The sequence below is a fragment of the Tachyglossus aculeatus genome, chromosome 1 (genome assembly GCF_015852505.1).
Source record: "Tachyglossus aculeatus isolate mTacAcu1 chromosome 1, mTacAcu1.pri, whole genome shotgun sequence".
In the NCBI taxonomy this organism is placed as follows: domain Eukaryota; kingdom Metazoa; phylum Chordata; class Mammalia; order Monotremata; family Tachyglossidae; genus Tachyglossus; species Tachyglossus aculeatus.
The window spans coordinates 20,942,180-20,958,944 of NC_052066.1; the positions used below are offsets into that span (position 1 = coordinate 20,942,180).

The 16,765-nt window shown below is 45.1% G+C and overlaps 1 protein-coding gene across 2 annotated transcripts in view; it reads left to right on the forward strand.

The window, feature by feature from the left end:
- GLI2 (GLI family zinc finger 2) overlaps positions 1-16,765 on the forward strand; it is a 384,400-nt gene that overhangs the window by 198,466 nt on the left and 169,169 nt on the right. For both annotated transcript variants that reach the window (XM_038746220.1, XM_038746211.1), the window contains exon 3: positions 6,884-6,989. In XM_038746220.1, coding sequence (XP_038602148.1) covers positions 6,884-6,989 — 106 coding nt within the window. The remainder of the gene's footprint in view (positions 1-6,883; positions 6,990-16,765) is intronic.

Consider the following 16,765-nt stretch of genomic DNA (forward strand, 5'->3'; position numbering starts at 1 on the left):
CAAGAAACCACAATTTTGTTGTTGATGATGTCCTTTTTGCTTCAGTAGCAGGTTTGGGGGTCTGAGGTTTGAATTAATTTATCCAATTGTCTCGACTCTCGGTCTTATGGGTTCTTTGCCTGGGCTGACACCACCCAAGGCGATCCTTTCTCCAAAAGTAGCTGTTTGTGCTCATGGGAGCGGAAAAAAACCCTTGATCCAAACATATGGGGAGACCTTTCAGCACCAGTGCGATTCCTGGCTTCACATCAGCCCAGGCTTGGGAGTCAGAAGGATCTGAGTTCTTTCTAATCCTGGCTACACCACTTGTCTGCTATGTGATCGTGGGCAAGTCGCTTCACTAATCTGTGCCTCAGTTACCTCACCTGTAAAATGGGGATTAAGACTGTGAGCCCCTTTTGGGACAGGAACTGGGTCCAACTTGATTTCCTTGTATTTACCTGTATATATGTATATACCTGTATATATGTATATATGGTTGCACATATTTATTACTCTATTTATTTATTTATTTATTTATTTATTTTACTTGTACATTTCTATCCTATTTATTTTATTTTGTTGGTATGTTTGGTTCTGTTCTCTGTCTCCCCCTTTTAGACTGTGAGTCCACTGTTGGGTAGGGACTGTCTCTATGTGTTGCCAATTTGTACTTCCCAAGCGCTTAGTACAGTGCTCTGCACATAGTAAGCGCTCAATAAATATGATTGATTGATTGATTGATTGATTACCCCAGTGCTCAGAACAGTGCCTGGCATGTAGTAAGCACCTAACAGATATCATTAACAACAATGAATCTTCTCAAGGCTTCGTGTGGGTAGGCATGTGTCTTCCAATTCTGTTCCAGTTTACTTTCCCAGGTGCTTAGTTCAGTGCTCTCTACCAGTAAGCACTCAACAGATTAAAGATTGGTTGACTTTTTTTACTTTATTTGTTATGTGCTTACTATGTGCCAGGCACTTTACTAAGAGTTGGGGTAGATGCAAGCTAATCAGGTTGGACACAATCCATTTCCCACATGGAGCTCACAGCTTTAATCCTCATTTTACAGATTAAATAACTGAGGCCCACAAAAGTGAAGCAACTTGCCCAAGGTCACACAGCAGACAAGTGGTGGAGCCGGGATTAGGACCCAGGTCCTCCGACTCCCGGGACTGGGCTCCATCCACTAGGTTATGCTCCTTCTCGTGATTAAGGACAAAATTCCTTGAACATTCCCATAAAGCATGTTTCACGTATCTGCTCCATCCTGTACTGCTTCCCACACCTCTGAGTCCTAAATCATGCAAGTAAAGTGGTAAGCAGAGCTTTAAGTACATTTTCCAAATTCGTGGAAAATTTGGAAACTTTGGATTTCAGTGTCAAGGTAAAAACTTGAAAAACGGGTGTTTCGATTTTTGAAATAAGCAGTTAGTGAGTCCCCTGAAGGATACACATTGATTCAGTTCCATTATTCAGTAGGTCTTCCTTCTCAGGATCTGGACCGTCACTGCTCACCTATTTGGTGGGGAGTGGTGGGGATGTGGAGGGGGGGCGGGCATGTATTAAGTACTGTCTGTGTAGTGCTAGCTCTCTGCTGCATCATGCAGAGTCAGAATCAGGAATATCTTCCACTCCAAAGCTCTTGGCTAGAATGCCGGTCTGACTTGTGTGGCCTGAAAGGGGAGGCTGACAGAGGGTGGGAAGTGGAGAGAAGCAACATCACCTAGTGGAAAGAGGTCGGGGCTGGGAGTCAGGAGGCCTGGGTTCTAACCCCAGCTCTGGTGTTTAATAATAATAATAATAATAATAATGATAATGACATTTATTAAGTGCTTACTATGTGCAAAACTCTGTTCTAAGCACTGGGGAGGTTACAAGATGATCAAGTTGTCCCACGAGGGGCTCACAGTGGCTACCAATCAATCTGCGCATCAGGCAGAAACTCCTCAGCCTGGGCTTCAAGGCTGTCCATCACCTCACCCCCTCCTACCCCACCTCCCTTCTCTCCTTCTCCAGCCCAGCCCGCACCCTCTGCTCCTGTGCTGCTAATCTCCTCACCGTGCTTCGTTCTCGCCTGTCCCGCCATCGACCCCCAGCCCACGTCATCCCCCTGGCCTGGAATGCCCTCCCTCCCAACATCCGCCAAGCTAGCTCTCTTCCTCCCTTCAAGGCCCTACTGAGAGATCACCTCCTCCAGGATGCCTTCCCAAACTGAGCCCCCCCTTCCTCTCCCCCTCGCCCCCCTCTCCATCCCCCCGTCTTACTTCCTCCCCTTCCCCACAGCACCTGTATATATGTATATATGTTTGTACATAGTTATTACTCTATTTATTTTACATGTACCTATCTATTCTATTTATTTTATTTTGTTAATATATTTGGTTTTGTTCTCTGTCTCCCCCTTCTAGACTGTGAGCCCACTGTTGGATAGGGACCGTCTCTACGTGTTGCCAACTTGTACTTCCCAAGCGCTTAGTACAGTGCTCTGCACACAATAAGCGCTCAATAAATATGATTGATTGATTAATCCCCCATTTTACAGATGAGGTAACTGAGGCTCAGAGAAGTAAAGCAACTTGCCCAAAGTCACACAGCTGATAAGTGGCAGAGCTGGGATTTGAACCCATGACCTCTTACTCCAAAGCCTGGGCACTTTCCACTGGGCCACACTGCTGTTTGCCTGATGTATGAATTTGACCAAGTCACTTAATATCTCTGTGCTGCAGTTTCCTCTTGTGTAAAATGAAGATTAAATACCTGTTCTCTCTTCCCCTCAGACCATGAGCCCCATAATAATGATCATAGTGTTTATTAAGCATTTATTAAGTGCCCGGCACTATTCTAAGCTCTGGAACTTGTTACCAGTTCCTGATCCAAAAGGGGCTCGTGGTCTGAAGGGAGATGGGGAAATAGGGCATAGAGGGACAAGTGGCAGAGCGGGGATGAAAACGCAGGTCTTCTGGCTCCCAGGCCTGTGCTTTTTCTACTACGTCACCCTGTTTTTATATGGGAAGGGACTGTGTCGAAGAGCTGTGACTACCTCAGTGCTTACCACAGCGTCCAGCTCTCCCCCTTCTAGACTGTGAGCCCGTTGTTGGGTAGGGACTGTCTCTATATGTTGCCAACTTGTACTTCCCAAGCCTTCGTACAGTGCTCTGCACACAGTAAGCGCTCAATAAAGACGATTGAATGAATGAATTGGAAGTGCCAACAAATACTACAGTAGTGATGATCGTAGCTATCGAAGAGAGGTAGTCCATTGCACTGACCCTCGTTCCTTGTCCATCAGCCACTAGATCACTGTGGGCAAGGAATGTGTCTGTTTATTGTTATATCATATTCTCCCTAGCTCTCAGCACAATGCTCTGCACACAGTAAGCGCTCAATAAATACAATTGACTGACCAGTTTCAGATTCCAAGATTCCAGGGAACCTCAGGGCTAGGCCTGGGGCTCAGAAATCTGTATTAACTGGGCTCCGTCTGCTGCCTTTCGGCATGGAACGAGAGGCTGAAGGGATTTTGGTTTCTGTTTAGGATCCTTTCAGGCCAAACCTTGGAATGCTGACAGGTAGAGCAAGTCACAGCATAGGGGGTGGGACAATTCTACACACAACCTCCACTTCCTCCAAAACTCCAATTATCATGAAAATGTGATAAAAAAAAGGTATGTTATGACAACAGAGCCATTGACAAACCCCCGGCAGGAAAGTTGGCTTGAGGAGATTGGGTGAGGGTAGGTGAGAGTAGCCTTTTGTTTCTGAGGAGAAATAGGAAGTTCCCCAAGTCCACATACTGCTCCTCTCTGTAGCTTTGTTGTGCTTGAATCTGATGATCCCGAGGATAAAGGAGAGCAGCTTAGTGTTCCAGCCGGGAGTTAATCTTTTGGAAAGCACAGTCATCAGGAAACCGGGAAGGCAGCCTAGCAAAGATTCATTGTATCAAGGTGATGGTGCCATTTCCTTGGGCTTCAAGGCTCTCCATCCCCTCGCCCCCTCCTACCTCACCTCCCTTCTCTCCTTCTACTGCCCAGCCCGCACCCTCCGCTCCTCCACCACTAATCTCCTCACTGTACCTCGCTCTCGCCTGTCCCGCCATCGACCCCCGGCCCACGTCATCCCCCGGGGCCTGGAATGCCCTCCCTCTGCCCATCCGCCAAGCTAGCTCTCTTCCTCCCTTCAAGGCCCTGCTGAGAGCTCACCGCCTCCAGGAGGCCTTCCCAGACTGAGCCCCTTCTTTCCTCTCCCCCTCGTCCCCCTCTCCATCCCCCCGTCTTACCTCCTTCCCTTCCCCACAGCACCTGTATATATGTATATATGGTTGTACATATTTATTACTCTATTTATTATTTATTTATTTTACTTGTACATTTCTATCCTACTTATTTTATTTTGTTGGTATGTTTGGTTCTGTTCTCTGTCTCCCCCTTTTAGACTGTGAGCCCACTGTTGGGTAGGGACTGTCTCTATGTGATGCCAATTTGTACTTCCCAAGCGCTTAGTACAGTGCTCTGCACATAGTAAGCGCTCAATAAATACGATTGATTGATTGATTGATTGATTTCCCCCCTCTCCTGGAACCCACCTCCTGGAAAACAGGCAATATGGAAATGGTAATGTTAAATGCTAATGACTCCAGTGGGCAGGTTGGGCAGGTTGGGGGTGGGCCCTTATGCTCAGAAGCAGGACCCAGGGGAGAGCCGGAGTGGAGCTTGGTGGGAGGATGGGGGAGGAGAAAAGGGGGTGGGGGAACCTGCTGGGATAACAGATGTCAGAGCTGCTGCTGCAAAGCTCTGAAGAGCAGCTTGGGGCTGGGAGCAGTGAACTGTGGGTTAAAGAGCCAGGCTCCACCTCCTCAGTCCTTCCTTTCCTCTCTCTCTTTATCAACCAACTGATCAATGATATTTTTTGAGCGCTGTGAGCCCACTATTGGGTAGGAACCGTCTCTACATGTTGCCAACTTGTACTTCCCAAGCGCTTAGTCCAGTGCTCTGCACACAGTAAGCGCTCAATAAATACGATCGAATGAATATTGAGAAGCAGCATGGCATAGTGGGTAGACGAAGGTCCTGGGAGTCAGCAAGTCATGGGTTCTAATCCCTCCTCTGCCACCTGTCTGCTGTGTGACTTTGGACGATTCAGTTGTCTGGGCCTCAGTTACCTCATCTGTAAAGTGAGGATTGAAACTGTGAGCCCCATGTGGGACAGGGATTGGGTCCAACCTGATTTGCTTGTATCTATCGCTATGCTTAGAACAGTGCTTGGCACATAGTAAGAGCTTAACAAATACCATTATTATTATTATTATTATTATTATTATTATCATTGTTATTATCACTATGAGCAGAGCAGTGTACTTGAAGAGCGTGGGAGAGTACAATAGAACATAATTAGACACTGTTCTCTCACCATAAGGAGCAAGATTAAGCAGGGAGTGGGATGGGGTTATTGATTCTTTATCTTTAGTGGTGAGGAGATGTGGGGCATTAGGACAGAATTTCAGTAATCTTTAAGAACATTAAGGGCATGGAAATGTTTAAAATCCATTGGATTGAGAAAGCAGAGAGCTGGAGGTAAAGGACTTGCATTCTTCGTGATTCTGCCCCCTGCTAGAGGTTTTCACAGACCCTTCGTCCTCTTTGTCTTCGTTTCCCCATCTCCAAAATGGGTTTCAAGATGATTCATTCACCCCCAGAGTCACTAGAAGGATTAAGCAAATAAAGTTGCATGGAATTCCTCAAATTCCACATGTTATGGAAGTCCCACCTTTATGTTTCTTACCATTCTGATTTGGGATCTGTGAGAGAGGAAATGGTTGAATTTTTTTTACAGGATCAGAGATTGTTATGGTCATCATTTTTACTCCCAAATATGATGTGAGATACTTGGAGATAGTTTCAAATTTCTGCCTTTTCAGTCATTTCCCATGAAATTGCCAAAAGGTTTTTATTTCCTAATCTGATCCCATTTGCCTCAAAGGCAGCTCAACATATACTTTTTTCCTGCAAAGAACATCCTATAAGTATAGTTATCATTCAATCGTATTTATTGAGCACTTACTATGTGCAGAGCACTGTACTAAGTGCTCGATAGCTAGACAGCAAGGAGATCAGGCGGCTTCAGTCACGAGAGAAAGGCCAGGAAAATGGACTAACCCTTTGAATTTCTCTGAAGCTCAATGACTTTCTCCAATATTCCCAGCATAACTTTGCAGGCGAATAATAAATATTAAAACCCACTGATTTAATAAGTCAATGTAGGTGTTCTGTGCCTTCAGAGACCACTTTATCATTCCATCAAAGATGAATCAAGCTCCTTGGATGAATAAAAAATGTGGCTGCAAATGCAGACATGCGAGAGCAATTTAGGATCATTTCTTGGCATCTGAGTGGCCGAACTCTCTCGGTGTCTTGAATGGGGGTGCGGTTTATATGGGCACAGCTCTTGATATTATATATGGCCTTAGGTACATATTTCCAGTGCAATCTCTCCTCCGTGTACAGACGCTCAGGAAACGAGCAACTAGAAGCTCCGACTCGGCCGCGGGCCTGAGAAATCGGATTGTGTCAGCCCTGTCAGCTCTGATTTGCCTTGCAAGTCTAGCTTTCCTTGGTACTTCCTATAATCTCCCCAAGTTCAAAGAGCGCTTAGCTGCTTGTCTCTGTCAAAAACTCTGTTGGAGATCTTTTATGTTGAAGATGTAGGATTTCTCAGGATGACTTTGATTATTTATTCATTCCACTTCTCTGGTCTATGATAGCACCCGGTATCATGAAGCCCCCTTGTCCTGCACTGCACTTGCTCTGAAATTCATGGAGCTTTAGGGCCTTTGAAATTGTTTTAAAAGGGAGGAAAAAGTTTTTGAAGTCCTTTTTCTTTTCCTCTTTTTTCCCCCCCTCCACAGTTCCGCAGCACCTTTTCCCAGCGTTCCATGCTCCCTTACCGATAGACATGCGACATCAAGAGGGAAGATACCATTACGAACCTCACTCTATCCATGCTATTCATGGGTAAGTCTTACAACTCTGCTATGCTACTATCGACCCCAGAACACTGCAGTCTGTTCTTTAGCCTCTGTTGCGTGCTGGTGTTGTTACCTGTTTGAACGGAAACATGGCCTTTCAATCGTTTTTTCTTTCTCTTTCTCTCTTTCTCTCTCTCTCTCTCCTCTCTCTCTCTCTCTCTCTCACACACACACACATACACACACACTTTTAAATATGTTAACTGATCTGTTTCCATTTCTCTCGATTTGCATTAAAAGGGGTTTAACATGGAAGGATGTGGATGTTCACAGCACTAATCGATTGTGAAAGTGGCAGGCTGCCTTTCCAATTCTAGTCCCTGATGTTGACTTGACTACCAGGGAAAGAAAAGTATGCTGGGTCTCAGTTTCTCTTCTTGCAAAATAAGTTTGTGTATATTAATGATCGCGGTTCCCAGGTTGGGGTATCTTAATGTCAGTGACATTCGTTTCTCCTGTCTTTAGATTCTCTAATGAACAAGTTAGAGATCTGCCTTTGTGGTGTCCAAATGTTCACCCCTGCCTTTTCTAGCAATTTTTTTTTCCTGTGGAGTCCATTTGCTGTCCATTTCTTTGACTTGTGTAAATTGGAAATACCTGGATCCTGTCCCTGTTAGCTTCCCACCCTGCCTTTTTTCTGCTGGCAGGTAGTGTGGTCTAATGGAATCAAGCAGTAATATTTATTGAATGCCTACTAATCAATCAATCAATCAATCATATTTATTGAGCACTTAGTGTGTGCAGAGCACTGTACTAAGCGCTTGGGAGAGAACAATATAACAAAGTTGGTAGACATGTTCACTGCCCAAATCGAGCTTACAATCTAGAGGGATGAGCCAATAAGTTCAGAGCACTGTACTAAGCACTCAGGAGAATACAGTAGAAGCAAAACATGCACCACTTGCCTTCAAAGACCTTGCAATCTGACAGACCTGTTGTGCAACCTAGGAAAGTCACACCCTGTGCCTCAGTTTCCTCATCTGCAAAATTGGGCAAAAAATCTCTGCCCACTGCGACCTTATAAGGTTGCTGTGAAGATAAACACTTGCCCTGTTTATCCATGATGGAGAACGAGGAGCTACTCTTTGATCTGAGGAATCTGAGGCATATTTTCCACCAACCCACAACAAGGAGATGTTTGCAAAATTATCGCCACTCTGAACTTTAAGACAGGTGCAAACATCTTCAGGGTCTCCTCTAAGCCAAGCCACAGTGCCATGGAAGTCTAGATATGTGATTATCAGATGCCTGGGCTTTTATCTCCCAGTGCCCTGAATTAATGATTTCTCATTCTTCCAAATATTTTTTGTCAGTTGGATGAGGAGTGGAGAGTAGGTACCGGTAAAGGGAGAGTGTTCTTAGACAGGGAAATCAACTCATTTTATTTCAGGAAGGGCTTTTAGGTTCACCTTTTAAACCCTGATGATCTCACAGTTTTACAAAGCTCAAATGGAGTTTATCGGCTGTAGTGACTTGGTAATTAAGCCATCGGTTCTGCCGACTTGGCAGGGAGAATCTAGAGCAGGATTTTGCCTTATCCCATTGATCAGGGATTTTGATCCAAAGGAGACTCTTAAAAAGAAAAAAAAAATCTCCTCACATCAGCTGTACCCATGACCCAGAAGGACAGTTGAGCTTTTTCTCCACCACCCAAGGGGACTGGAAGAATGTTTGTTTGTTTATCTGGCCCCAAGTATGCATACATAAGTATGTACATTACGGGGATTTGTCCTCAAACGGACTTATATACTGGAGAAAGCTCACTAGCTGAGTGGATTCCAGTCAAGGCCAGTAGGTTGATCTAAAATTTGAAAGAGAGAACAAAATGGACTTCATCTATCAGATGGTTTATGGACCCAATTTTATTCACCTATCCAGATTTTTGGTGAATATCCCCACAAGACTCAGTTTGTATAACAAATTGGGTGGATGATCAGTGGTATTTATTGAATGCCTACTGATTGCTGAGCTACATTCTAAGTGCTTGAGTGTACACCCTCTGTCTACATATGTTGGTATAATTGCTATATGTATATCTTTGTATTTACCTAAGTATCTATTTAGAGAGAGAGAGTTCATAAATATCTTTACAACACACAACAGACATAACCTTAGTGAGATCAAAGAATGTAAAGACTGAAGCAGCATGGAAGCAGAAACAGCATGGCCTAGTGTCAAGAGCACAGGAATCAGAGGATGGGGGTTCTAATCCCGGTTCCACCACTTGTCTGCTGTGTGACCTTAGACAAATCGCTTCACTCCTCTGGGCCTCAGTTACTTCATCTGTAAAATGGGGATTTAAGACTGTAAGCCCCATGTGGGACAGGGACTATGTCTAACCTGATTACCTTGTGTCTACCCCCAGAGCTTAGAACAGTGCTTGACACATAATAAGTGCTTAAAATACCATAATTATCATTTTTATTATCATCATCATCGTCATCATCATTATTATTATATGCCTAGTGGAAAGAGCACAGACCTGGTAATCACTGGGTGTGGGTTCTAATCCTGGCTCTGCCTCATGTCTGCTGGGTGACCTTGGGCAGGTCTCAGTTCCCTCATCTGTGAAATGGGGATTAAGACTGTGAACCCCACATGGGACAAGGACTGTGTCCAACCCAATTATCTTGCATCTACTCCCATGCTTAGAACAGTGCTTGGCACATTGTAAACATTTAGCAAATACCAGAACTGTTATTATTAAGACCTTGATTTTTCCAGATTCTAGTGAACACCGTAGGAATATAACTTTCAAATCTTTGCCCATTTTTAAAGAAAGGGAAAAAGGAAAGCAAAGTTATCAAAAAGCATAAGGTTGTCAATTAAAGTGAAAGCAACTGTGGGTGGGGTGCATGTCTTCTGCTTCCATCGGCTTTCCCAACCACTAAGTGTGGGGTACTGGATCCAGTAGCTGCTCAATAATGCCATTAAAAACTAATGGAAAGCTTGTCATTCTGGGAAAGCCTTTATTTCCTGCCTCTGCCTCCATCCCCTCACTCACGTTGTTCCCCCCAGCTCAGAACTCCTCCCTCTCCACATCAGACACATTACGTTAAAATGCCTCTTTAAATCCACAGGGGCAGGGACTCTGTCCGATCTGACTGTGTTGTTCATTCATTCATTCAATCATAATTATTGAGCGCTTACTATATGCAGAGGACTGTACTAAATGTTTGGAGAGTACAATTCGGCAATAAAGAGAGACAATCCCTGCCCACACCGGTCTTACAGTCTAGAAGGGGGAGACAGACAACAAAACAAGTAAACAGGCATCAATACAAATAAATATAATTATATATACATAAGTGCTATGGGGTTGGGGTGGAGGGAGAGCAAGGAGATCAAGTCGAGGGGTCACAGAAGGGAGAAGGAGCCGAGGAAGGGCGGGGGGGCTTATTCTGGGTTTAATCTTCCATATCTACCCTCATGTTTCGCACAGCGCTCAGCACATATAATACCTTGTCTTCTGCTGTTGAGTCATCTCCGACCCATAGTGACTCGGTACAAATCTCTTCCAAAACACCCCAACTCCATCTGCAATCATTCTGGTAGTATATCCATAGAGTTTTCTTGGTTAAAAATACGGAAATGGTTTACCATTGCCACACATTAAACTTGAGTCTCTGTCCTCGACTCTCTCCCATGTCGATGCTGCCCATCACAAATGAGTTTTGTCCTCTAGCAGATTGCCTTCTACTCGCTAGCCACTGTCCAAGCTATGAATGGAATGGGTATGCCTCTGCTTGACTCTCCCTCCCATAGCTGAGACTGATAGAGTACTGGAAACTTTCCAGATGCCCTCTTTAGAGAGAGATATATAATACCACAGTTATTATAATTATTAAGATTTCCCATATACGGTATTTGCTAAGTGCTTCCTAGATACCACTCACTGTACTAAGCGCTGGGATAGATAAAAGCTAATCAGTTTGGACACATTCTGGTCCCACATAGGACTCACAGTCTTAATCCCTATTTTACAGATGAGGTAACTGAGGACCAGAGCAGTGAAGTGACTTGTCCAAGGTCACAGAGCAGACAAGTGTCAGTCGAGATTAGAACCCAGGTCCTTCTGACTCTCAGGCCCAAGCTGCTTCCCTAATGGTACCCAAGGATGGTGGGAGGAAGCAGAGGATGGGTGCCCTCCTGGTCATCCATTCTCGTGGGTAGGATTGTCTATCCAAGTGTCATTAACTTTTTCCACAAAAACCCCATTATAGTCCTGTCATCTACCTAAACTCTTCAAGTATCTTTTGAGTTTTTCCTCCTTCGTTGCAGTTATGCATTCCATGTTCTTTCCATTTTCTGTGTGAAGAAAATATTTCCATTTGGATTGTTTCCGTCTTCATGGGCAACCCCTGGTCTTTGAGGGATTTGGTGAACAACAATAGTGCCTTTGGTTGGCATACATTTCTTTTGATTTTGTCTACTACAATTTTACCTCCTGCCAGTCATTGCCTTTCCAAATTGAAGAGTCTTAATCTTTGTAGGCCACTCTCAGTTAGATGGAATAGTAGTAGTTCTACTGAGCACGCACTGAGCTCAGTGCAAGAGACTCAAAGCAAGAAGTGATTCACTCCTGCTCACAAGGATCCATCCCCAGCACTCTCCCCATCATCAAAGTCTTACTCAAATCACCTCTCACTCAGAAACCTTCCGTGACTTACTTCTCATCTCCCCATCTTGTTTGCCCTCCCTTCTGGACCACCTATGAACTTGAATTTATTGCCAAATTGTACTTTCCAAGCACCTAGTATAGTACTCTGCACAGAGTAAGCACTCAATAAATACAAATGAATGAATGAATGAATGAGCCCATTTTCCCTAAGGACCTAGATACTCAAGGTCCATATTGTTTGACTTGATGGCCTCTGCCTCCTGTAATTTATTTGACTGTCTGTTTCCCTAGCTACTTTGTAAGCTCTTTGAGGGCAGGGATCATGCCTAGTTACTCCATTTTACTCTCCCAAGCACTTAATATGGTGCTCTGCACATAGTGAACACTCACAATAAGCAGCACGGCCTAGTGGAAAGAGCATGAGTCTGAGAGTCAGAGGACCTGACTCCACCATTTACCTGCTGTGTGACCTTGGGCTGGTCTTCTAGACTGTGAGCCCTTTGTGGGCAGGGATTTTCTCTATTTGTTGCTGAATTGTACTTCCCAAGGGCATAGTACAGTGCTGTGCACATAGGAAGTGCTCCATAAATACGATTGAATGAATGAATTAATTAATTAATGACATCTCTTTGGCTTCTCTGCCCCTCAGTTTTCCAGTCTGCAAAATGGGGATTTAATACCTGTCCTCACTCCTATTTAGACTCTGAGCCCCATCTGAGACCTGATTATCTTGCATGTATCCTAGCGCTCAGCACAGTCAGCGTGGCTCAGAGGAAAGAGCCCGGGCTTGGGAGCCAGAGGTCAATCAATCAATCAATCATATTTATTGAGTGCTTACTGTGTGCAGAGCACTGTACTAAGCGCTTGAGAAGTACAAGTTGGCAACATATAGAGACAGTCCCTACCCAACAGTGGGCTCACAGTCTAGAAGGGGGAGACAGAAAAAAACCAAACATACTAACAAAATAAAATGAATAGAATAGATATGTACAAGTAAAATAAATAAATACATAGAGTAATAAATATGTACAAACATATACGTATATACAGGTGCTGTGGGGAAGGGAAGGAGGTAAGGGGGGATGGAGAGGTGGACGAGGGGGAGAGGAAGGAGGGGGGCTCAGTCTGGGAAGGTCTCCTGGAGGAGGTGAGCTCTCAGTAGGGTTTTGAAGGGAGGAAGAGCGCTAGCTTGGCTGATGTTGGGAGAGAGGGCATTCCAGGCCAGGGGGATGACGAGGGCCGGGGTTCGACGGCGGGACAGGCGAGAACGAGGCACGGTGAGGAGATTAGCGGCAGAGGAGTGGAGGGTGCTGGCTGGGCTGTAGAAGGAGAAAAGGGAGGTGAGGTAGGAGGGGGCGAGGTGATGGACAGCCTTGAAGCCGAGGGTGAGGAGTTTCTGCCTGATGCGTAGGTTGATTGGTAGCCACTGGAGATTTTTGAGGAGGGGAGTAACATGCCCAGAGCATTTCTGGACAAAGACAATCCAGGCAACGGCATGAAGTATGGTTTGAAGTGGGGAGAGACACGAGGATGGGAGATCAGAGAGGAGGCTGATGCAGTTGTCCAGACGGGATAGGATGAGAGCTTGAACGAGCAGAGTAGCGGTTTGGATGGAGAGGAAAGGGTGGATCTTGGCAGTGTTGCGGAGCTGAGACCAGCAGGTTTTGGTGACGGCTTGGATGTGAGGGGTGAATGAGAGAGCGGAGTCGAGGATGACACCAAGGTTGTGGGCCTGTGAGACGGGAAGGATGGTAGTGCCGTCAACAGTGATGGAGAAGTCAGGGAGAGAGTAGGGTTTGGGAGGGGAGACAAGGAGTTCAGTCTTGGACATGTTGAGTTTTAGGTGGCGGGCAGACATCCAGATGGAGATGTCCTGAAGGCAGGAGGAGATGCGAGCCTGGAGGGAGGGGGAAAGAGCAGGGGCAGAGATGTAGATCTGGGTGTCATCAGTGTAGAGATGATAGTTGAAGCCATGGGAGCGAATAAGGTCACCAAGGGAGTGAGTGTAGATCGAGAACAGAAGGGGACCAAGTACTGAACCTTGGGGAACCCCCACAGTAAGGGGATGGGAGGGGGAGGAGGAGCCTGCAAAAGAGACTGAGAATGAACGACCGGAGAGATGAGGAGAACCAGGAGAGGATGGAGTCTGTCAAGCCGAGGTTGGATAGCGTGTTGAGGAGAAGGGGGTGGTCCACAGTGTCGAAGGCAGCTGAGAGGTCCAGAAGGATTAGGATAGAGTATGAGCCGTTGGATTTGGCAAGCAGGAGGTCATTGGTGACCTTTGAGACGGCAGTTTCCGTGGAATGTAGGGGACGGAAGCCAGACTGGAGGGGGCCGAGGAGAGAGTTCATGAGTTCTAATCCTGGCTCCACCACTTGTCTGCTGTTTGATCTTGGGCAAGTCACTTAACTTCTCTGGGCCTCAGTTTCCTCAACTGTAAAATGGGGATGTAAACTGTGAGCCCCACATGGGACAACCTGATGACCTGTATACCCCCAGTGCTTAGAACAGTGCTTGGCACATAGTGAGTGCTTAACAAATGTCATTATTATTATGATTCTTATTATTTAATAAGTGCTTAATACATAATACAATTACTATCATTATTATTGATTGATTGATTCCCCAGGTCACTCTAATTGACTTTCCTTGCTCTTTCTCTAGGTATTTTGCATCCTTCCTAAATGGTAGGAGCTAGAACTACTGGTTAGAAGATTCCAGGGATAGACAGACCATGGTTTCCTTGCCAAATTATGCTTTTTTGTTTAGTTTTCTCTTGACTTCCTGTTGTCTGGATTGTTTGTACTTCTCTTGGCTGAGACTGCATAGAGGACCAATGATTTGGGGAAACATTTGTCAGTGAATCTTATATTCCTCTCCTGAGGCTTGTTTCTAAGCATCAAAAGAGACCAGCCTGGAGTTCCCGTAATCTTTGAGATTAGATTGAGGATTACCGGATCCTAAACCTTCAGAGAAGAGCAAGCACTGCCACCTTCTAATGGTTGTGGCCTATTTTCCTCAGATTTCACTTACAGCACCAAGCCAATTATCTGAAGTAACTGGGGCAGAAGTAGTTATAGTAGCACTCATTAAGTACATACTGTTTGCAAAGCACTGTACTAAGAGTTTGGGAGAGTGCCGTAGACTTAGTAGGCATGATCCCTGCCCCCGTCTCTAGTGGGGGAGACAGACATTAAGATAAATGACAGATAGGAGGAAATAATAGATTATAAAGGAACGTATGGACTAGAAATGTATGGAATAGAAACTGTGAGGTGGGATTGAGGTGGATAGATTAGAAATCAAATGGAGAAAGCCTCCTGGGAAAGACATGATTTCAAAAGGGCTTGTGGATTGTGAAGGGGAAGGGAGATCCAGGCATGAAGGAGTGTTTGAGCAAGAGGTTAACGGCAGAAAAGAGGAAGACAAGGCACTGTAAGGTGGTTAGCTTGAGAGGAATGAAGAGTGTGAGCTGGGATATAGTGAGAGAAGAGAGTGGATAGGCAGGAGGGAGAGAACTGATTGAGTTCCTTAAAGCCAGTGGTTACAAGTTTGTGTTTGTTGTGAAGAGAGTGGGATTCACTGTCACCTGACAATCTAGTGCCCAGAAATTTTTAGAAAGAGCAGGGTGGTGTTTATTTAATCAAATTTACTGTTGCTAATGCTTAGGGACATCGATCATAAAAATAACCATTCTGATTGGCTGTCCCATAACAGAATATTCACTGGGCTGAGGAGTATTTTCCATGGACACACTGTAACATTATGGTGCTGGAAGGAACACAGCATCTGTTGAAGGGGCCGTACTCAATTTGATTCTTCTACTCCAGAAATTATAGACTTGCTCTAAAGAAAAATGGAGTCCCTGAGCTTTGGCTTTATGATTAATGCGATCGGAGCTTGACAGAGAACCCCCTATTCATCAAGACCATATTTTAGCTATCTCCCTCTGGCCTGTACCAAATTTATCTAATTACATGAACGTTGCCCAGCAAATTAAGTGTTGTCTCATTTGTCCTCAGTCCCGGAGCCTTATTATCTGCCTGCTGCTTTGTGTCAAAGGTTTGTTTTCTGATTGCTCAAAGTGACACTTCTTCACATTCCCCTTCATCATGGTTAGCATATAACTGTAATGAGATCGCTGGCAGGCCTATCAAGGCTGCCAAGCAAGAAGCGGTGAGGTGTGAGCTTGAAAGAGGACAAGTGCACCAGACTGTGGACCCCTTAACCACTTTAAAACTCACACCAGCCCCTCAGCACTTTTGGGAGCATTTTACACTTTACTGTTAACCCTAACCATAACTTATTTTAATGTCTGTCTCCCCTTGGAGACTGTAAGCTCCTTGTGGGTGGGGATTGAATCTACCAACTCCATCGTATTGTGCTTTCCCAAGCACTTAGTATAGTGCTCTGAAGCACCATGGTGTTGTGGATAGAGCATGGGCCTAGGCGTCAGAAGGTTATGGGTTCTAATCCCTGTTCTGCCACTTGTCTGCTGTGTGGCCTTGGGTAAGTCACTTCACGTCTCCGTGCCTCGGTGACCTCATCTGTCAATTGAGGATTGAGACTGTGTGCCACTTGTGGGACAGGGACTGGGTCCAACCTGATTAACCCCAGTGCTTAGAACAGTGCTTGGCACAAAGCAAGTGATTAACAATTTAGACTGTGAGCCCACTGTTAGGTAGGGACTGTCTCTATATGTTGCCAATTTGTACTTCCCAAGCGCTTAGTACAGTGCTCTGCACATAGTAAGCGCTCAATAAATACGATTGATGATGATGATTAACAAGTACCATTATCATCATCATCATCGTCACACAGTAAGTGAGCAATAAATACCACTAATTGATGGATTGATTGTAAGCTACACGTGGGCAGGGATTGTGTCTACAAACTCCACTGTATTGTGCCTTTCCAAGCCCTTAGTACAGTGCTCAGCACACAGTGAACGAACAGTATGGCAGAGTGGATAGATCACAGGCTTGGGAGTCAGTAGGTCATGGATTCTTATCCCGGCTCCACTATTTGTCTGTTGGGTGGCCTTGGGCAAGCCACTTCAATCAATCAATCAATCAATCAATCGTATTTATTGAGCGCTTACTATGTGCAGAGCACTGTACTAAGTGCTTGGGAAGTACAAA